Source organism: Rhinichthys klamathensis, unplaced genomic scaffold (genome assembly GCF_029890125.1).
Source record: "Rhinichthys klamathensis goyatoka isolate OS25496 unplaced genomic scaffold, OSU_Roscu_1.1 h1tg000098l_1, whole genome shotgun sequence".
Classification (NCBI taxonomy): domain Eukaryota; kingdom Metazoa; phylum Chordata; class Actinopteri; order Cypriniformes; family Leuciscidae; genus Rhinichthys; species Rhinichthys klamathensis.
Genome location: NW_026606637.1, coordinates 7,355,759 through 7,379,306, shown reverse-complemented (window position 1 = coordinate 7,379,306; position 23,548 = coordinate 7,355,759). Strand labels below are relative to the sequence as shown.

The 23,548-nt window shown below is 40.3% G+C and overlaps 1 protein-coding gene across 3 annotated transcripts in view; it reads right to left on the bottom strand.

Moving 5' to 3' along the window:
* Positions 1-9,366: 9,366 nt before the first annotated feature.
* The window catches only part of LOC130086690 (chemokine-like protein TAFA-1), a 179,839-nt gene continuing 165,657 nt past the window's right edge, over positions 9,367-23,548 (bottom strand). Inside the window, exons 4-6 of one of the 3 annotated variants that reach the window (XR_008807254.1) lie at positions 17,882-18,006; positions 15,920-16,006; positions 9,367-11,490 (exon numbers count right to left, since the gene is read on the bottom strand). Coding sequence is in view for 1 of the 3 variants with exons in the window: in XM_056252828.1 (XP_056108803.1) it covers positions 11,473-11,490; positions 17,882-18,006 (143 nt within the window). In the remaining 2 variants the exon portion in view is untranslated. Of the gene's footprint in view, positions 11,491-14,472; positions 14,812-15,919; positions 16,007-17,881; positions 18,007-23,548 lie in introns of those variants that run through there. The other 2 variants (XR_008807255.1, XM_056252828.1) reach the window with 2 other exon arrangements.

Below are 23,548 nucleotides of genomic sequence, written 5' to 3'. Positions count from 1 at the left end.
CGATATGAGCGGGAGACAATTGTGCCCGCATCTTAGATGAGTCCCATACCCCCCCCCCCCCCCCCCCCCCCCCCCCCCCCTTATATGAAGAACCTTATAACCCCAAAAACCTTATATGACCAAAGATGACATCTTGATGCCAAACTGCCATCTCATGCGACTGAGCTAGAATTAACCAATTGTCTATATAATTGAAGACACGAATGCCCTGGAGTCTCAATGGAGCCAGTGCTGCATTCATGCATTTCGTGAAGGTGCGAGGGGATTACGCTACGTAGAATGGAAGAACCTGATATCGGAGCGTTTTGCCCCAAAACGCAAACCTCAGGAACTTCCTGTGTTGTGGAAGGATGGAAATTTGGAAGAAAGCGTCCTTCAGATCTATCATGGCAAATCAGTCCTCGGAGTTGATTTGACTCAGGAACAACGGGTTTGTTAACATCTTGAATCTGAATCTCATCAGACACCGATTCAAGTGCTGAAGATCTAGAATAGGTCACAACTTCCCATCCTTCTATTGAACAATGAAGTACCGGCTATAGAACCTAGACTCCCTTTTGGGAGGTGGAATGAGCTCTATGGAATCCTTCGCCAAGAGGGACTGTACTTCTTGTTCTAGTACCCAACCCTGCTCAAGGTCCACAGCAGTCTTTAAGATATTGCTGAACCTTGGTGGCCAGGACCCAAACTGGATACTGTAACCTTTTCCCACCATAAGCAGGACCCACTAAGACACATTGGGTAAAAGTTTTCATGCTTCTATATAGTATATAAGGGGACCAATCTCTCAAGACTGACCTCGAATACTTTGCAGATACTGAGTTCGGTGCCCTGACGCGGATGCCCGCCAGGGAATGACAAAATGAAATTTTCTACAGGCCTTGTGAGAAGAAGCGAACTCTGCAGGGCCGCAACGAATTCCTGCGGACACTGTGATTTGCGTTCACTGGAAACCCAGAGGCATACGAGATGGTGGTGAAAGAACGTTGATTTCCTGAGGGCTCCATGGAAGAGCAAATTTTTTCGCTCCCCCTCGGGACTGCCCTCAGAGGCTTGTGCATAGCGTCAGGACCTCTTTCCCAAAGCCTTCCTCGAAATAATAACAGTACTCAGATCTGTTTTCTCCTTGGAAGGCTTCGGGCAAGAGTGCTGCTTCGGGGGGCTCGAGAGACAACACTCTCCTTTTGCTGTTGCACGTATGAGGAGCTAGAGGCGGATGGCTGGGGCAGCTCCCTGTTCTTTTAAGAGACGTAATAGCAATAAGAAAGCCATCTTACAGGTCAAAGATTTTGCCACCACTGAGTCAATGGGTTCGAAGGGTGCCAGGGATAACCCTCTCTGAACCTTGCCGAGAGGCAACACTATCCTTTTGCTGTTGCACGTATGAGGAGCTAGAGGCTTATGACTGGGGCAGCTCCCTGGCAGCAGCTCCACGAGACCTAGAATGGCGAGGGATGAACCTCTTAAACGCCGCTGACTGGCACTTTGTCTCCTGAAACCTCTCAACAACTGAATTAATTGAGTTGCCGAAAAGACCAGAAGATGAGAGCGGGGCATCAATGAGAAAAGTTCTATCCCTCTCCTTAATGCCCGAGAGGTTATATCCTTAGTGGTGCGGAGAGACAGGTCTGTGGCCAGACGCAGCTCTCTAAAATTGTCGAGCCCAACCTCCTCGTCTAGGTCTCTCAGCCGTTCTGCTTGGCATGCCTGCATGATGACCACTGTGTGCAGGCACGCACCAGCCTGACCTGCTGCCACATAAGCCTTGCCCACCAAATTAGATGTAGTACTACAGGGTTTGGTGGGCAGTGTCGGGGTCTTGAGGGATGACACAATGTCGGGTGAGAGATATGATGCTAGTGTCTCCTCAACCTGAGGTTCTCCTTTGAGCCCAGTTTGGAGGAGTAATTATGGACCATGGGGGCCCGTTAAACATGAGGAGGACAACCTTTACCACGATCTCAAAATTTCAGAGTGGAGATCAAAAGAAAGGAATGCCCCGACCTGGAGGCTGTGCACGTCTCAGCAGGAAGCGCTCATTGAGTTTACTTTTCTTGTGAGCTTCCTGCTTCTCTTATAGCCAATCGATATTTAATTTGGGCACCACATGAGTCACAACCTCCAGTAGCTCCTGATACGCAGGGGACAGAGGTGGCGAGTCCTCAAAATATCCAGCTTCGATGCTTAGGACATCTACCTCCTTAGAGCAGGACATTCCTAACATTGGGCTCTCGCTCTGAGCGGAAGAAGCCGGGGAGTGGGCTTCCGTATCCCGAGTGGAAGCGCTGGTGCCTGCAAGCGAGAGATGAGAAAAGCTAGAAGCCATCTCAAACTCCTTTGCCAGCTCCATCTGTGACCCCCACAATCTGAGACGCCGAAACGGCAGGGTGCACAAGCCTGGACTGCCTTACCGAACAAGGTGGACACAGGCAGCCCCAACAGAGTGCTCTGCTCCCAGGCAATGGACATACAGCTTGTGTGTGTCCCCACCACTGATCTATACACTCACCGGCCACTTTATTAGGTACCCCATGCTAGTAACGGGTTGGACCCCCTTTTGCCTTCAGAACTGCCTCAATTCTTCGTGGCATAGATTCAACAAGGTGCTGGAAGCATTCCTCAGGGAGTTTGGTCCATATTGACATGATGGCATCACACAGTTGCCGCAGATTTGTCGGCTGCACATCCATGATGCGAATCTCCCGTTCCACCACATCCCAAAGATGCTCTATTGGGTTGAGATCTGGTGACTGTGGAGGCCATTTTAGTACAGTGAACTCATTGTCATGTTCAAGAAACCAATTTGAAATGATTAGAGCTTTGTGACATGGTGGAAGTAGCCATCAGAGGATGGGTAGATGGTGGCCATAAAGGGATGGACATGGTCAGAAACAATGCTCAGGTAGGCCGTGGCATTTAAACGATGCCCAATTGGCACTAAGGGGCCTAAAGTGTGCCAGGAAAACATCCCCCACACCATTACACCACCACCACCAGCCTGCACAGTGGTAACAAGGCATGATGGTTCCATGTTCTCATTCTGTTTACGCCAAATTCTGACTCTAACATCTGAATGTCTCAACAGAAATCGAGACTCATCAGACCAGGCAACATTTTTCCAGTCTTCAACTGTTCAATTTTGGTGAGCTCTTGCAAATTGTAGCCTCTTTTTCCTATTTGTAGTGGAGATGAGTGGTACCCGGTGGAGTCTTCTGCTGTTGTAGCCCATCCGCCTCAAGGTTGTGCGTGTTGTGGCTTCACAAATGCTTTGCTGCATACCTCGGTTGTAACGAGTGGTTATTTCAGTCACTGTTGCCCTTCTATCAGCTCGAACCAGTCTGGCCATTCTCCTCTGACCTCTGGCATCAACAAGGCATTTCCGCCCACAGAACTGCCGCCTCACTGGATGTTTTTTCTTTTTCGGACCATTCTCTGTAAACCCTAGAGATGGTTGTGCGTGAAAATCCCAGTAGATTAGCAGTTTCTGAAATACTCAGACCAGCCCTTCTGGCACCAACAATCATGCCACGTTCAAAGTCACTCAAATCACCTTTCTTCCCCATACTGATGCTCGGTTTGAACTGCAGGAGATTGTCTTGACCATGTCTACATGCCTAAATGCACTGAGTTGCCGCCATGTGATTGGCTGCTTAGAAATTAAGTGTTAACGAGCAGTTGGACAGGTGTACCTAATAAAGTGGCTGGTGAGTGTATAATGACTGGATAGCTCATGACGTTCTAAACTGCCACCAGGCAGTGAAGCCACCGGAAGTGTTCGAGCGGCCATCTTACTATTCCCTACCAGCAGAGGGCTCCAACGGCCGTTATACAGAGATAGGTAGCTCCGACGGCACTTTTAAGATGACCCGCTGCGCATAAACAAGTGTAAAACGAAGATCACAAAAGGATCTTGAAAAACTGCTCACAGGTTGTACTTTAAGCCCATATATAGTAATTATGCACAATTGTCGCTATTTCCGTGTTGTTTAATTTTTTTTTATAGCCTACTATGCATTCTTTCACAGACGTATTCAAGTTTAAACCCAATAAACGTATTATTCAATGCATTACTTCTTATAAATTTAATTAAATGCATATATTTAATATTTTCATGTCAATCCGTGTTCAGTTTGACCACGAACCATGCGCTGTCACTTTAATTCAGCGCCTGCAGCACAAACGATCTCTGCACGCACCGCACAGGACGGGCATCCGCGTGCAGTGAAAGCTCCAACCTGTTGACATGGGTATGGTAAAAAATATGCACTGCAAACGGAGTAGGCCTATGTGTAAACCCCTTATTTACAGTGCACACATCTGCGGCGCATTATGGCTCCGACAATGTTTTATTCCTACCTTCACGTGGTGTCAACTCACACCGGGAGCATTTCCACGTGATTTGCCGATTTGTGGGCGCGATCAGCTCGGGTAGCCGTGTCGCAGCTGTAAACGCGCCGCAGACGTGTGCAGTGTAAATAAGGGGTAAATAAGAGGTGAAACAGGTGTACATTAACCCATACAATTTGTATTATGCATTTCCTGGACATGTTCTTGCTAACTAATCAAATACTTGAACAGACTACTGATCTATCTGTAAAACACAATCAGAAAGAGCTAAATTTTAAGTTCACAATTCACATATACTTCATTTTTAGTAAGCAGGAATAATTTCCGACTTTAAACAAATACCCATTTAAATGCTTAGGATGTTTGCGTTGTAAGACTGTTCAGGGAGACTTTAGATTTAAAGACGGTGTCTCGTTATGCAATGTTTTCTCAGTCAAATCATACAATTTCCTATTGATTCAATAGAACGCGTGAGCTCACTAGGGAATCACAATATGGCGGCGCGGTGGCTTCACTGTTTATGACGTCATGAGCTATCCAGTCATTCTATATAGATCAGTGGTCCCCACCCATAATATATCTTGGGCAGGGACGCAAACACTGCTTAAATTGCCTTTTACTCACCATTTCTTTATTTTCTGACTGACAGTTTCACACAAAGAGCGCTTGATGAAGCAGCGCAGTCTCATCCCAAGACGTCATATAACTGACGTCTTGGGACGTCTTTTGACCATACGTCAATATCCGCCTTTTTAGGGTACCCTTAAACGTCGGTTAGATGACGTTATCGGATCCTAACTCTACCCCAGACCTAAACCTACCCCTAAACCTAACTGACGTTAAAGGTAAAGCGTCAGTTGTATGACGTCCCAGGATCGTCATAAACCAACGTTTAAGGGTACCCTAAAAAGGCAGATATTGACGTATGGTCAAAAGACGTCCCAAGACGTCAGTTATATGACTTCTTGGGATGAGACTGTGTTAGATGAAGAACAGAGGCTGACGCTAATGTGTTCCGGCGTACCTTTGTAGCTTCTGTGGTACACCGTCACACGCTAAGTCAAGATGCAGCGCCTATCAAGATTGGTCTAGTTTCACACATGCTTCAGATGCTATCAAGCAGAGACGTTCCCCATAGTGTCGTCTTCAACGCAGCGCGAGTTCCCTTGAAAGGGAACTGACTTAATTTCGATATTTTTTTTTTTCAGAACATGATTCAAAATCCTATGTCATTTTACTTCTCAAGTAAATGTATTTTGATTTAAAAATGTTTAAATATTTGTACTTGAACACAAGAAAAAATACCCTGCTGTCCTACATATTTATATAATATTATATAGTACATATACGTATATATATATATATATATATATATATATATATATATATATATATATATATATATATATATATATACAGGTGAAACTAAAAAAATTTGAATATCGTGCAAAAGTTAATTTATTTCAGTAATTCAACTTAAAAGGTGAAACTAATATATTATAGACTCATTATGCAAAGTGAGATATTTCAAGCCTTTATTTGATATAATTTTGATGATTATGGCTTACAGCTATGAAAACCTTTTCACAATATTCTAATTTTGAATTTGGGGTTTTCATAAGCTGTAAGCCATAATCATCAAAATTATAACAAATAAAGGCTTGAAATATCTCACTTTGCATGTTATGAGTCTATATTAGTTTCACCTTTTAAGTTGAATTACTGAAATGAACTTTTGCACGATATTCTAATTTTTTTAGTTTCACCTGTATATATATATATATATATCTTTTTTTTTTTCAAGTCTTGGGGGCCCTACAATAATAAAACACTCGAACACCAACACTTGATCGACATATAGTTGTCAGCAGTGGACAGCTACTAGCGGATGCTTTAACAGCAAGCTGACGGAGAGTTTCGACTAATCTTCAATGTATGCTGTACAATTTCAGTTCTCTCAGAAGACATCTCACTGATCCTCTGTGAAACCTGTGGAAATATTACTCTGAGCTTAATAGGTTGGAGAAAGGTTGAAATCTTGTGAGAGACAGCGACTGCAATTTTCTGTGTGTCCCACAAGGGACAGGACTTGTCATGTATAACACAGACCCACTCAAGAAGAAAATGATGGATTTCACAGTTTGGCCTGTCTCATGCCAGTGCATTTCAACTTTAGTTTGTTTTGAGGGAACACAAGGGAGGGAATAAACCGGAGAGGAAATGTATTATCATGATCATAGTCTCTGACAGTCTTGAATTTGTTAATCATTTGACATTGAAGATTTACCTCTAGGCAGATTATGACATCACAGTTGAGAGACTTTTGAGGTTTCAGATGGATCAAAGATGTGTTCCATCATTAAAGCATTTACTCATCCTCATATCGTTCCAAAGATTGTATGGCTTTCTTTAAATAATCTATTTTGAAGAATGACACTGGACCCCACTGACGTTCATTGTACATAAAAAAAGTATTTTTTTTTATGTTCGACAGAAAAAAGAAAATCATTCCATTTCAGGAGAGAGTACACGATGACAGAATATTTGGCTAACTATTGAATTAATTCAGTTATGTTTATTCCAGATATGACTATATTCGGATTAAGGTATATAAAGATGCTGTTTACATTTACTCTACTTTCAGAGTATTGTCAATAGTATTCATTATTGCAGTCACTGTAAACATAACCTGGGATGTCGTAATGTATAATAACCTTTCCATTTAAATAATCATACAATGGGTGGTTATAAATAAATATGAGATTTTCCAAGTGCAGAAGCCTCTTCTAAGAACTTGATTGAAGTTTCCTCAGCAAAATAACAAAGAATTGGGTGGTGGTAAATGCATTCGGTTATCTATTCAAAGGCAGTTCTTGCTCTAGAAAGAAGCAGGGCTCTCTTCACAGCAAGACACCAGCATTCTTACTCAGAAAAAACAGATGCATGAAAGAGAATTGCGAGCTCTTCCACATCCATCCCAAAGTACCTTTTATGACCCATCCACATTAAAACCCTGAATACTCAACATCCCTTGATTCACATTTACATACTTTATTTTTTCCACGATAATCTCACCATTCCGTCTCAGCGGCGCATCTTTCTCAAGGAAGGTCTGCTGTTGGGGCCCTGATTCCTATAAAGGATCAAATGAACACTTGAGGCTCTGAGTTGCTCTGTATCCCTTTAGATAGAAAAACAACAACAAAATGAGGGAACGCCTCATTGAAGAAGAGAAAACACAGCTTTTTGTTTGTAATTCCCTGCTTAGCATTCTGGGAAAACTGCTGGGAGATCGATGTAGCTGTCAATCTCAGGCCCTCTGTGACTTTGCTGATAGAAAAAATGACTTGAAAGAAAAAAAGCAGAGTTAAAAAAAAAAATAATAATATGGTACTTGTTGAGGAGAGGAAGCAAACCTGAAGAAATATGGCAGTCAGGAAGATTTATTATGGGAGTCAGATGGGAGTGTTCTTGGCGTGGAACTGCAAATCTGTATCCTAATTGAATAAGTTAACAAAATGGGCAATGCTGATAAATGCAGTCTGCCACAGGGAATTTTATAAATCAAAGATCTGGTTATGTCTGTATATACAGTATGCAAGCACTGCCCTGTTGGCAAAGATGCACATGTTGCAGTGAATATGCTTTCCTGTTTAAAAGGTTTCACTATTCAAGGCATAGTTGACTACAAGAACCACAAAGTACCCAATTGTTGTCACGAGCAAACATTTGACTATTGAATGTAATCTGGATGATCTTTTTCTGTATCTTTCTATATGTTCACAAAATCAAACAGAACTTCTCAGTAATGTTTCATTGTTGCAGACAGGTTTAAATTCCCAGTCCTAATTGTAAAAATAGGGGAGACTTTGTAAGGCATAATTCTCAAAAGTTAGATTTGGTTCTCAAATCTAATTTCAAGCAGTCAGTCTGCTCATTAGTGGTGGATTTTTCAGTGACTCGTTCTGCGGGTTACATTGTTATCCCAGTAGTTGGTGGCAAGTTACTATCCTTTATTAAAGGGGAACTTGGCAACTATTTCAACTTAATAAAACCGTTTAGATATCATTTGGATGGTTCAATAACCTGCTCTGGTGAGAATGGTGACTTTCCCCGCTCCCCCCAGCGTTCCCAGGTGCGAGAAACACAAACTGCTTTACGGCAATTCGACATAAACACACACGCCATATGATACTGTGTATGATGTATTACCCACCTCGGTAGACATAGCTCCACACGATAAAGTTGACTGGCTCCGATAATAACAAATGCACATGAGCAGTGGTAGAAAGGGAGAGGAGGGTGTCGCAAGTGAGTTTTTTTTACGACAATGTTGTGAAATATACGCCCCACAGATGTAGGGGGAGCTCAAAGAGGAAACATGCGACAACAAAAGTGAAAATCATCGAAGAAATGGCTAGAGTTGCCAAGTTCCCCTTTAAATCATTCAACTCATTTGTTCAAAAACACAAAGTCATTAAACAGTTACTGAGTGAGACATTAAATCATTAATTCAACCATTTCATTCAAATATCCTGATTCATGAACTAATCTAACTTTGTTAAGAGTGAGTCATTGAATTATTCTCTCAAGTAATTCGTTCAAAACACTGATTCATTCAGGAAAGCCACTACTGTGTGTTGCTTGGAGATGTGCAACTGTTCTGCAAAAATAAACAAAGTAATTGGCAATACTGTGTCTAAAATGTAAGTCACTCAATTACTGGAGTTTAACTAAGAACGATTCTTAAAGTGAGAAACTAAAAAAATGAATTGTTTACTTACAGTATGTAACTGTCATAGAGCTGTGCATGTAAACCTTACTCCCCTGATGTCTAGAGGCTATCTAGCGACTAATGCGAGAGTCTGTGGTCTTTAGCCTCCTTGTTAAAGCGCCTGCCTAACACGCTGGAGACTACGGTTCGAATCCCGCTCAACAACAACAGGGTAATTAAATAATAAAACATGCTAATGAGCTGAGAACAACATTACTGGTCGAGACATAAAGGTAGACACAGTGTATAGAAAACCATTTTAATATTGATTTGTTTCTGATAAGGCTGCATGTTTATCAATCAGCGCTACTGTAATTGCATGTCTACTGATGCCAGTAAAGAGAAATGAAGCCCACCTTTTCTCTGACCTTTTACACCTTTTACACCAGAAAACTAAAACATTTTAATGCAACATTCTAAATGATAATATCCCTCATAATTCATGTGGAGGAATGGCAATTGTAAATTATAAGCTGCCAAGCATTATAAATATGTTTTATCTCTTGAAAACAACATCTCATCTACGCTATGACACTGACCCTACCAAACTAGGGCTTCATTTTTCTGAACTGAATCAGGTCTTTGTCCATTGACACAGATCCAGTTTTAAGTTATCATGATTATAACCTTTAACAAGCTGAATGTCTTCTATTTTGTTGTATTCATGAAACCTACACAGGCATGATGGAGCCTATCTATTCTCAGAACAGCACAGGACAAACTGGATCATGGACTGAACTGAACTGAGTTAGAACTGCCAACAGGCAATTATCAATGGTAATCTAAGTTCCAATAGGTGACTGTGGCTTCTTTTGTTGGTCTGGTCTTCATCACACTGATATCTTTTGGGAAATTCACTAAGTATGAGTTGTGTCTGCCAAAGAGGCAATTATTTGCACTGTTTGCTGTGTTTAAGTGCCTGATTCACTAGAGAATTTTATAAGTCAGAAAACAGAACAAAAGCCCCAACAAAATCTGTGTACGGCGCAATTTCCGAGCTTGCTGGTGGCTTGTGTGTGCTATAGTACATTGTGGAAGATACAGTGGACTACCATAATTCAATGTACTTTACTGGGACTGTACAGCACCACTGTGTGGTCAACTACTCTGCACAGCTGCTCTTCTCTATTTTTGTATTATTTTATTATTATGTATTGAAGTACTATTGCAATGATCATTAAAATGTACATAAAGTCATTTACCATCTGATTTTTGCTGGCAGTAGTAACACAACATTAATTTCACTGGGTAAATAGAGTTTTCTGAATAATTTGCACTGAAAATGAATGACAATGACTTAAATACTTATAGCTTAAGACTATTCAAGCGCCAAAAAGTGTGCAAATCATGTGCAAAAGTGTTGCAACTGTTTAGTGAATTTTCCGTTTGTTTTTTGGAACAAATTCTTATTTTAAGCAAAAAATGCAGGATGCCCATTACATGAAGAGAATATGTATTTCCACAGACAGCCTTAAATCAGGGATTAATTGTACTTGTTCAAGTAACCAAATCCATTAATACAGTCTCAATTCAAACCCACTAAACAGGTTTAAGGGCATGTTAGATCTTCATATGATGTCTTTTAATATGTATCTATATGTATATATACAGAAATATATACAGTTACTTTCAATACAAAGCTCCCACAAAATACATTGAGCATGCCGACAAATAAAAAGATATCTGGCCCAAGTAGGTGTAGATAGTGAGGTGACCATTGACCCGGAGGAATTCCAAAACGAACAGCATGTGGACAATAGCGGTGAGCAGTAAACTCAGAAGTGGAGGGAAATAGCAGGGCTTCACAAGCTCCCAGTCTATTACCAAAGCCAGCATGGACGGCAGAACGACAAACTGATGGAGGGATGGGAAAAAATCTCCTATTGATTTCCACCTCATTTTCACACAGCAATGCTTATCCATCATGATCCTTCATACAGTCGTTTCGCAGCTTACATAAGGATTGTCCAGTTTACCTAGGGAGGTAAAGTCTTCAAATATAATTTGAAATCCAGCAAAACGGCTCCCCTAAGCTGTATGAGTTCAGAACCAGAGGAAGGTGGTCAAGAGAAACGCAGAAAATCGAAAGAATTGGACACAGCCGCTGGAATCTGCAGCGTTGGGCTCACTGACCAAAAACACAGATTAGCCTGCTTTATTTCTATTTTTTCATATTCCTTGGCACCGAATGAGCAAATCTCGTCTTTATCCCCAATAATGTCATTCTTTATTGTTCAGTCACAGGTAATCCAGCCAAACACCCCTTTGAATTAATGGTTTCGTCCATTCTAACTGAAGAACAGTCACGTTCCGGGAAAATCCACATTCACTGCTTGTGAAGGAGCTCTTTGTTAGGTTCGGGGATGAATCTGAAAACAGACAAAAAGGAAGAGAAAACACACATGCACGCTTAGAACAAAGGCGAAGAATGATTCCCAGAAGGAATTACTGAATTTTAGATGTTCAAATCAGCAAAGAAAGCTCATTTGAGCTAGAGCTATTGTCCATGTATGTATGATTTTAATTTGTCTATTATAGCAAACCTTATACTGGTAATACCGATTAGTACCGATTGGCACTGTGTGCATGAATGTATATGCACCCCATCTGCCATCTAACATTTCTGTATGTTCCATATTTACACTGCGCAGTGAAAAGAGCTCAGTAGCATTGCCAAGAGGGAAATAAGATTCTTTTCTTCCTCCCTGTTTCTCTATCCCTCTCTCTGTGACTTCAGGGACCCCTATTTAGTCTGTCTGGTAAGTGTGTCTTGCTCTCAATGCAACATTGTGCTTCACTCAGACCGTTATTAACGATCCGTCCTCTCCCTCCTCAGATTGGAGGAAATGCACGATAACAGCCACAGTCACTAACGATTAGCCAACCTTATGTCAGCGCAAATCGTCTTTTGATGTGCTTCCCAGAAAGCTTGTCGCTAAACCAACATGAATACAAAAAGAATCATAAACACGCCACATATATTTTGACACGGCACATCCATCCATCCATCCATCCATCTACAGTATCAGTATCTATTTACAGTATCTATCTACAATATCAGTATCTATTTACAGTATCTATCTACAGTATCAATATCTATCTAGTATAAATATCTATCTATCTATCTATCTATCTATCTATCTATCTATCTATCTATCTATCTATCTATCTATCTATCTATCTATCTATCTATCTATCTATCTATCTATCTATCTATCTATCTATCTATCTATCTATCTATCTATCTATCTATCTATCTATCTATCTATCTATCTAGTTTAATAGACAATATTTCCAAAGCATCCATTCATCCATCCATCAAGCAATGCTAGGTGGCGTTTTTATCATAAAGTCATGATGTCAGTAGTGCAATGAAGCTAATTAAATGCTCAAGCCTGTGGCTTCGCCCTCAGCACATAAAGCATATGCTGACATTTTTCCATCTTGGTGCGGAGGAAGGCAACCAGGTGTGAGCCACAGATTGAGGGAGAGACATAGACAGAGACAGAGAGAGTGACTGGGGACAGAAATTAGAAGTACCCCTTGGGGCCCCCCATAACCCAACAGACAGACAGCTATCATGCGGCAGAGTTACGCTCCACATGCTCCCATCATCCTGGGCAAGGCAAGGCAAGGCAGAGGAGGAGGAGCTGTCCATCATAACGGATCCCCTCTGGAAAGGAACCAGTTCATGCCAATCAAAAGAGGTTAGCCAGCCTATGACATCACACCAATCACAGCACCCTGGCTAACATCACTTCTGTGGCATTCCACCAATATTAACATGAGACAGAAGGAAAACAGCTGCTTCTTTGACAAAGGATGCAACAATCTCTTTGTTTAAAATAATCCGATTTGCTGGACCTAACGCTTATTTTATATACACGTAAACGCTGACAGCTCTGTGCCAGAAGTATTTTGTGCCAAGCGTTTAGTTTGTTCTAAGCCGAATATTCCTTGTCTTTCCTCTTTAAAATAAAAGCTTTTGCGTGCTGTGCAACTTCCAACCCCCACATACTATGCAGGAAACACTAGTGACCCTGATGCAATTTGTCTTCTGCTGTCTGCTAGTACGTATGGCTCTGTCTCTCCTAATGTGGTTTGTTATAGTGGACTCTATGTAAATGCTGCCATATTCCTGCATTTCTGCTCAGGTGTCCTCTTCTGTCTGCTACTACTTCCATTGATTGGCTGGATTCAGGGTTAAAAGCACATCCCAAAGACATTTGTTGTACACCTTTTGCATTTTAATTCTAAAATGATATTTCAATTTACTTGAGCATACTCCATATACCAAAAATTGTAATCTGGTTTAGATTATGCAGCTGTTGAATGTGACTTTTAAATGAGGATAGCATACAGCAAGACTCCAGACAGCATGAATGTGTTAGAATTAATTTAATGTGACATTGACAGCTGAAAGAGATACAGATACAGTCAAGGCTCTGGGTTCAACAGGACTCTTGGGACAAACTGACTTGATCATCATATGATTTAATGTTAAACCATCACTTGGCAGATTACTTTTGCTCTGAAAAGTCACACAGATGGATTCTTTGAACAGTGCAGGTATCTTGTAAAAAGCCTTCTGTTAAGAACGTGTCTCAGAGACATATTTGCCGACCAAATCTGTCTCAGAGAGGAAACAGCAAGCCATTACATTTTCCCAGAGTGTTCTGAGAACTGAACATGCTGTTTTCTTGTAAACATTTATTTGAATGTGAAGCATGCAGAAAAGAGAATGTCGATAACAGAATTTATGATTGAGCACCAAAAGCTAATCCTTTTTGGGCAAAAACTAAAAAGATAAATGAAATTTGTTTTACTAATTGGTTCGATTTGAATCCTCACATAACCTGTATTCCAACGTGGTCTCAATAAAGTGTGGTTCTAGGATGTACATTTTTTGTGCATATGAACATAGTGACAGCATCTAAAAATATGCATTTTTAAAACTTCATATGATGAGACATACAAAAAAGTTTCTGAATCCTTTTAGCTTAATATATTGAATTCATGAAATTATTTTGATTGATTGTTGATTGATATGTTGTTGATATTGATATGTTCAATGCCATCACATTTATTTCATGCATTTAGAACCTGCTGTGTGATTTTTGTTGCCATATTCAACTCGTTTCGTATTTCATCACTTTATACAAGCTATAATTGTAAAGTTTAACAGATATATTTATAATATAAATGTAATATAAAGAAATTCGATTTTTATGTTTCTAAATCTGTGCATAAGTACTTTTTAGATGCTGTCAATATGTTCATATTGTACACTTCAGTGTCTATAAAAAAAAAAATGCATGTATGGATTTCTATAAATGAAACCTTGATGCTTATGCCAAAATTGTGCTGGCTTCTGACGTTCGAGACCAGCTGGTTTTAGGGGCCAGTGCTGAGGCGATTCATCCAGCCTGGAGTGAATGGCTCCCAGCTGTACAGTAGCTACAGATTAAGCCCATCTCTCCTCTCAAATGAGGCAGATGAAGGTAAACAGAAACTGGGGGATAAACCTGGTCTTCTTGTTTACGTATTGATTTTGTTTGTTTATAAAGGAACTGAATGATATAGCCATAAGGAACATGTAGGGTGAGGGTGTCTCTCAGCCTCTCTCACTGTGTGCCTTCCTCAAAAGAGGCCTGCCTTGTCTGGAGCTACAGGCAAGGAGGGATCCCTCTCTGCAAGACATAAAGAAAAAAAGAGAAAAAATGGTGTCAGGCACACGCTCTGGCTTTTTCTTACTCACATGCCAATTTGAAAAAGGAGAGAATGGACGCCATACCAGCGTTTTGTGAGTAAACAAGCTTGTGTGTGTATAAGCGTGAACCGCAAAGTAAAAACTTTCAGAGCAAACCAAATACTGCAAGTGATGGTTTTAGCATTTAGCTTTGCTTTTTGTTTGCTATGAGCATGGACAAACGTGGCCAGATTGCCTTAAAAAAGTATCGGGAGGGAGCGTATAGGGTCGAGATGGGGGATGAAGGGTGACCGAGCCAGCAGGATGGTCAAAGGTGTTTACAGAAAGCCAGATACCAACTCTCCAGTGGGGCAGATCAGACACTCCAGGCTAGAAGGTTACAGATTACTCAAATAGTCAGGAAGTGCACACATACTCATACACACACGCACAAACACACCCTGAACACCTCAAAGATAATGGGATAATGTAGGGAAACCCACAAACAAACATGGTAATCAAATCCTCGCCATACCCAGGAGCTTACAAAACGAGAGACAATGGAAGCAAACGACGAGGCTAAATACTGATTTCAGCATTATGCACTTATTACAGGCTACATGGTCACGCTTGAGCCCTTTTCACTGTGTGTGTGTGTGTGTGTGTGTGTGTGTTTGCATGCTCATTAATTTGAGTCTGTTCCTGCATGGGTGTGTGTGACTGCGTGTTTGCATGCAAATAATTATGCTGCATTAGTACAGTGGCACAGTGTGTTTTGGAGTGTGTGACTGCACACGACAAAGAGCGTTTGCTTGTGCATCTGTTTCTTCATCGGTTTGTATTCGGTAATTACTGCACCGACTACCACGTTCACATTTTTCATTATGTTAGTGCATGCGCGTGCTTATAAATTACGCTGACGGGAGAATAGACACTGGAGGAGGCATATATTTGTGGCTTTTTAATCATCCGCAGCATCTAAATATGCTCACAAACACAAACACTGACTCAGCAATAATTATGTTTGGGAGTGTAATGATGTTGATGAGCAGTGATTAAAATGTGCAAGCCTAATCATAAGGCTCAAGATGTTGGAAAGAAACACCAACCTTGATGAGGAGAAGGACGCCGCTGAGCTTCTGTTGAGCCAGTTTTGGTGGCCCTCGGAGCTAAAAAGTTGAATATGGCTGGGTGTTCTGGGAAAGAAAATATAAAGGACAAAAAGGAAGTTTAATATCCGGAGTAGTTACCTTTCACAATTACCTGTTTTCTAATTTACATATTTCAAAAGATGGATAAATATGGTTGTTTCTTTTGATTAATTTAAATAAGAAATAATTCACCTTAATGTCATTTCTGCTTTCAATCACTCACCTTCCTGTTGTCCCAAAAGAGTTTTTTTTATTTTTTACATGGAATACAAAAATAAATATCTTTGAAGAATTGTTACACAAACTATTGCCGTTCAATGACAGTTCATAGCGATCAGGAACTGCCAAGCACCAAATAAGATATGATTTGTTTGCTATATTTCTGTCACGGTTTGTTGCAGGCAAACAGACGAAGATGAAGAATAACATTCCAATACGAAGATTAATGAGAATAATGCAAATATCAGCCAGACAGGCAGGCAGGGCAACACACACTAAATGCAACGGTGACCGGACAAACACTGATTGAATAAGAGGAACTTAAATACACATGGTTATTAACTAAAAGACAAATAGACGTGATGATAGAGTTAGTGTCCAAAGTAACAGATGAGAGGCGGGAAATCAAACAAAGGAACACGTGACTAGAGAATAAAAACTAAAAGTCCATGAAAACTAAACAAAGTGAACATAACTGTGACAATTTCTATAATATAATGCATTATTTGTGAAGCACAGATCAAAGATTTAGTCAGTTTAACTTAAAATATTAATCTCTACAAATTTTTCATACAACCCATATCCAAATTCTAAAACAGTGCTTTGGACGCTACAACAACACTGGTTCTTGTCTGTGTAGTAACCAAACGTGATGATCTGTATTTGATTCGAAACAAACATGGATGCAAACAGGGGCTAGGCATGAGTTTTGGGGTTCAGTATTCAGTGAATATTGAGTTTTGAATAATCAGTAAATAATGAAGGTCTGATTATCTGTTCCTCACAAACCTATCTTATAAGATTAAATATAGCACTTGTATCATATGGACCATAATTATAGTTGTTGTAAGGCCATTGTTGTAAGGCAAGAGTTGTATAATGAAATTATTACTTATATAAAGCATATGGGTTCGGGACAACAAGAACAAGATTTTTGTGTGAACTGTCCCTTTAAGCTTGACATACATAGGTGGGCACACTATTTTATTTAATCTATTTAATGATATTCTTACACTAGTAATGGCTTTCTCTGGTTATTTAGGTTTGTATGCATGATCTTACCTTGGAAATCTCGAAAATCATCAGGCCACCATCGGATTCCCATAAGCAGGGCTTGGGATAGTTTAAACACGTGCAGAAGCCAAGGAGGGACCAAACCCCCTGTAATACTATCTACTTGTGTTCACTGTCACGTGACTCTCACAGATTCGCTGCCTGTCACCTCTCTACTGAATCAGCGTATGGGAATACTGATCTGCTCATAAAGTTTTAATATTGTGTCATGCATACTTCCTGTCAGAGTTACCGTGTTTAGGTTATTTTTGTCTGACCTGTGTCCTAATGTCTTAAACTTGTTATTTAGTTTCTTATTTCTTAAGTTGAACTCTGCACAGCATCCTTTATAACGCTGAAATAGGACTAAATGAAGAAGATGTGTCTCCTGAACACGAGCTACCGCCACATCATATCATGAAGAATAAACAGGTTAGTGAGGTCCAAATTAAATGTGTCCCTCGGTCTAACAAAACAATCTTTCTTGTATCTGAATCATTTAACAAGTAAAACTTCTGTTTTCAGAACATACAGAAGATTGCATTTATATTTGATTTAACTTTTAACTTTTCTTTTAAAATTTATCAGACAAAATTGTATGTATGTGTGCGTGTATGAAATGATGTTCAGCATTCTCCGAGCCCTCACCCTCGTGGTCTTGATCTTGTTCCCAGAGGAACACATCCAGCCGGAGTTGTCTGGTAGTGTCTTACACTCTTCTCCTTCCAGACACGGCTCCATTTCACACCACCACTTCCCAATCACGATGGAGGCTGCAGAGACAAACACGTGAGAGAGAGAGAGAGAGAGAGAGAGAGAGAGAGAGAGAGAGAGAGAGAGAGAGAGAGAGAGAGAGAGAGAGAGAGAGAGAGAGAGAGAGAGAGAGAGAGAGAGAGAGAGAGAGAGAGAGAGAGAGAGAGAGAGAGAAATAAGTTTCAGACATGTGGAAAAATTAAGAACATATCTTAAGTAAAATTAAGATATGGTTTGTAAATTAAACATCCAAAATGCCTCTCTTTTTTATATTTGAAATATTGGATATTGAATTAGAAAAACACTGGGTGGAAACACCAAGAGTGCATAAATTCCAAAAATCTGCATAAAAAACTCATGTGCCAAATTGAGGCAGATATATTTTTTTAATCTAATAAGAAGACATGCACATACAATATGATGGTAACATATTTACACAATAACTCCCTTGATGTGCAACAAAAACTTTGCCTCAACAGAGGATTGGATAACTGAACGAATCAGAAGACCAATTTCATTGCGCCATCTCAAAATTGCAACCTTGGTCATTCTAAAATGCCTGAGCCAAAGTCTGTCATCAAATTGACAGAACTCACACGATTGAGATCCCAAACACCAGGCATCTGCTTCAAAATGCAAGATAACATGACAGCATTTATTGTGTTTTGCCTGCATGCAAAAAAAAAAAAGCCAAAGTGGCTTCCAAGATTGCAGTAACTTCTATTTTTATTACAGTTATTTTGCATTTATTTTACAGGAAGTGAAAATTTTGTTCCCTTGAACACAAGGGATGGAAAATGTGCTTTATTCGCAAATGCGATATTAAAATTTTGTGCGTAAGTTAAATTCGCCGCTTTGGATGGAAACTTTTGGATGAGCTACTGTCCATAATTTATCATGGGTTAGAAACTAAGGTTACACTTTATTTTAAGGTGACGGAGTTACATTGTACTGAGTACAAGTACTGAGTTATATTCATTCACTACATGTACTTACTATGGAGTTACGGTTAGGGTTTGCTTTAGGGTTAGTTACTTGTAATTATGCATAATTTACTGTTATTACTATATAAGTATGGTAATAGCAAGTAATAGTATTATTATAGTATGTAGTAACGTGTCACTTCCTCACCTTAAAATAAAGTGTTAGTAATCCTGGACATTCAGGTTTCAAACCCTTTGTTACCATTCTTATTTGCATATTTATGAGGTCAATAACATTGATTGAACTCGCGACAATACGTGCCCGGTTTTAATTTGATAGTCCGTCAGTGAAAATGTCATCATGTATATCCGTTCTGCCTGTTTTGGGTTACCTGAGCACATGGAAGTTTCTGTGACTGAACAAAGCTCATGTTTGTATATAGAAATATTTAGTTTATAATTTGTGTGTTGCTAAACAATCTGTTTTAATATTTTAGTACTGTATTTCACATTACACAACTTTGGCAAGGTAATTCAATGTTAGCACTGCAAAATCAAGAGTAGGGTATCATAATCCAGGGTTAAAAATAGCATTGGCATATGATTAGTAACCCAGATTTAAGTGCAATGTGAAAAGCCTTGTATTTTACTTTGATATTACATTGAATTAAAAAAAAAGTATTCAGTTTATTATGACATAAATATTTACTGGATGACATTTGCTGAATATTTTCTCTCAGGCTAAAAGCAAAACATGAAGAAAAAAAATCCCCACTTCTAATTAGCATGGGTTTTGAGTATGTATTTGTTTGTGTACGTGTCAGAGCGCATTTACTGCTACACACTACATAGGGAGGAGAAAGAAATGTGGCGAGGACAGAAATGGAGGCTGCCTCGATTCACCATGTTTTCCCTTGACGAAATAAGCTCTAAAAATGTTTATCACAGTTTCAGTGTAGCTTCTATTTCAAACCAATACACTAACATTACAGTGGGACATCATTTCAATGACTGTATTTTAAAAAATGTAACAGTGTAAAGGTAAGGAGCTTTTTTTTTTAAACCAAGACTTTCAAAACATTCCTTTTAGTATGTTCATTAATCAATTTCCCTCGCGGGACCATTGGCTAGTCCTCACAATGTAATATAAACATGAGCACACATACAAGAAGATATTTTGAAGAATGTGGTAACCAACAGTTTTGGTAACCATTTACTTCCATTGTATGGACACAATTTCATTTCATTTTTGGGTGAACTATACCTTTAAGTCTGTCCACCAACAAACCCTCTTTCAACTGTCAACTGTTCTTGTTCTTGCTGCAGTGAAGAGGATTTTCTGAGGTAAACTGTTTGGGATTTGAAGGTTAAAAGTCCAGATTTCATTATTCTGTACATTATCTTTGCTGTCTCTCACCAAGGTTAAAAGGTAAAAATCAATCAATATATAAAGTCTTAGGGAAATCCTCACTCATAGCTTCAGCTAAATCCAAGCACAGGCTGACTCCTTTCTCCTCACAAACACACTCTTAGCTCACTGCTTTACATCCTTCAGATTTTAACGGCAGATTTTCAGTCTTTGTGAAATCCTCATTCTACTTTTCTCAATTCTCTGAGAAGGCCCGAAACACACAGCTTACACTTTCGGTATAGATATGCAAAGGAGAAAGCCTGCGTTAAGTTCAAGTTCCAGTAACTGGATAAAACGTCTCAGTTGATGATGCTTTGGAAACTAGGGTTACAGTCGTAACCTGAGACGTTTTATCCAGTTACTGGAACCTGAACTTAAGGCGAGACACTACAGGTGAATAGGGTAAAATTGAAAAAAAAAAAGACATCACCATGAAACTTCCTCAGTTGATTACTTACACAAGTAAAAAAAATTTATTACAAGTTTTTATAAATTGTATGTTTAATAATGCAAATTAGGCATTATCTCATTATCTAAATATGCGCGCTTTTGCATATATTTTCGGTAGATAGATCTGAACATATGATAAAGCCAGGTGCAAAATTCTTTTTTCGTTTTATTTACACACAAGATGAAAAAAAAAAAAGTTCAGAGGGATTTCAGGATATATGCTTTCATTACCTAGGAAATCAAAATATACTGTCCATAGCCTTAAAAAATCGATTTTCAACATTTTTTTTTATTAAAATGTCACATAAATCAGGCCAGGAATGATTTCAAAACAAATCCCTCTGAAAATATCTTCAGAATATTGCTAAGTGTATAACTGGAAAGTTTGGTGTACATAGGTGCTACATAGGCTGAGAAGTCTGTACTGGAGAATGACAAAAAACTCATTTTGAGAAAAAGGCATTTAAAGATTTAAGTAGGGAATTTAATACATTTCTATTGGAAAAAATTGCTCAAAAACAGAATAAATGCTCTGGCCCTTAGTAATAATAATATATAATATTTCAAGCTCATGAAAACTGATTATTTAATAACATGTCAGGCATATAAGGCCTACAACTGCAGTAACTGAATGAATTAACATTGGCAGAGTACACCATGTGATGCGTCTGAGCGAATCACGTTAGCAGAAACCAGCAGTGGCCAATGAGATTTCGTCATTAGCTTTAAATCACCCTTTGGACATTCACGATTGGTTACTGATAGAAAGGAAATGCCCATATTTGGGTTGCATAGCATTGTGCAGGAGACTCAGAGCTTTACAACGATACCACTCATGACTGACTTCAGACGGAAACAGACGGAACGCGGCATGACGCGTTGGAATGCAAACTTCTTGGTAAATTCGGGAGAAACTTACTGCCGCAAGTAAACAAAATGTAATAAAATAAACATCTTAATATATATTTTCAACATTTTCTTTATAGCAGCTTGAAAGAACACATATTGAAGGAGTAAACTAGCCCAAAATCTCAAAACTGATCACTGCATGAAAAATCGATGTTTTTGCCAGCCGTGTCTCGCCCTTGCATATCTATGCCGAACTGGAAGTCCGCTCTATGAAGTGACAACCCATCACTTCAATACATACAGTTTCCTCGTGGAGGGAGCTCTGGAGTGAAGTATGGTCTCCACAACCTCAGTTGAGGGTAATGGGTCACCCCTCCCACTTGAAACAGAAGGTCCCTCCTGACCAATACGACGCTACTAGTAGTAGACTTATTCCATCCCGACGGACCTTCTCCAGAACTCCTGGGAGCAGACTAATCGGGGAAAAACTTACAGACGTAGCCTCGGTCATGTCTATAGCACAACGTCCAGCCCCAAGGGAGCTGGGTGTGTGAGGGAGAACCAAAGTGGACAGTGCGTCGTATCCTGAGACGCAAAAGATCCACTTCCGCTTGGCCGAAATACCTCCCATATATATTTCACCACCTCAGGGTGAAGTTTCCATTCCCTGGGGCTCAGCCCTTGCCTCAACAGGATGTCTGCTCCTACATTCCGATGCCCCGGGAATAAACTGCTCTCAGGCAGAGCAGTTTCCCTAGGGGCCACAAGAGAATCTGGTGCACCAGTTTGCATTGCAGACCCCCCTGGGGATTTATGTAAGAGACCACCGATGTGTTGTCTGACCGGACAAGCACATGATGGCCCGTCAGGTCTGGAAGGAAGGAAGACTGCCATCATCTCCAGGCAATTTATGTGCCACGAAAGATGATGACTCCTCCAGAGACCCTGAGCTGAGCCGCCTTCCATTACCGCTCCCCAGCCAATGAGGGAAGCATCTGTCAAGAGCGCAACTCGATGGCAAAGAGCTCCTAACACTGGACCCTGGTATAGGAACCAAGGTTTCCTCCATATAGCCGAAACGCGGAGACACAGCCGCATGATCTTGAGAAGGGTATCACATTGGACACTGCTGCCATGAGGCCTAACAGTCTTTGAAACTGTTTCACAGTGCGTGACTGGCCTAGCTTTAACTCTTTCGTGGCAGCTACATGAGCAGGCGATAGAACGGCTCGCATCGTGACTGAATCCCATACCACACCAAGGAAAGTGGTTCTCTGTAGTGGAGAAAGCACACTCTTCTTGTCATTGAGTCTCAACCCCAATTTCTGCATGTGTGCGAGGATGCCGACCCGCCAACTGCTCTGACTCCGCTAGAATCAGCCAGTCGTCTATGTAGTTCAAAATGCGTATACCCTGCAGCCTGAACGGGGCCAGAGCTGCATCTACGCATTTGGTGAACGTGCGGGGTGATGGCGCAAGACCGAATGGAAGCACCCGATATTGGTATTCTTTGCCCCCGAAAGAAAACCTCAGGAACTTCCTGTGCTGAGGGAGGATGGAGACATGGAAGTATGCGTCTTTTAGATCTATCCTGACAAACCAGTCCTCGGATCTGTTTTGAGTCACGATCTGTTTGAGTGTCAGCATTTTGAACTTGACGAAGATCTAGTATAGGACGCAACCCCCCCTTCCTTTTTCGAAACAATGAAGTAACGGCTGTAAAAACCCGATACTCTGTCGGGTGAATACACCTGCTCTATACCTTCCTTCGCTAATAGAGTTTTCACTTATTTCACACCATTACCAGAGCCTGCTCAGGATGCACTAACGTGAGCAACACCCTGTTTTAACATGGTGGACGAGAACCAAACTGGATTCTGGCCTCTGGTGTAATTGGAACAGTCACTTCGGTGACCTGAAGCATACTGG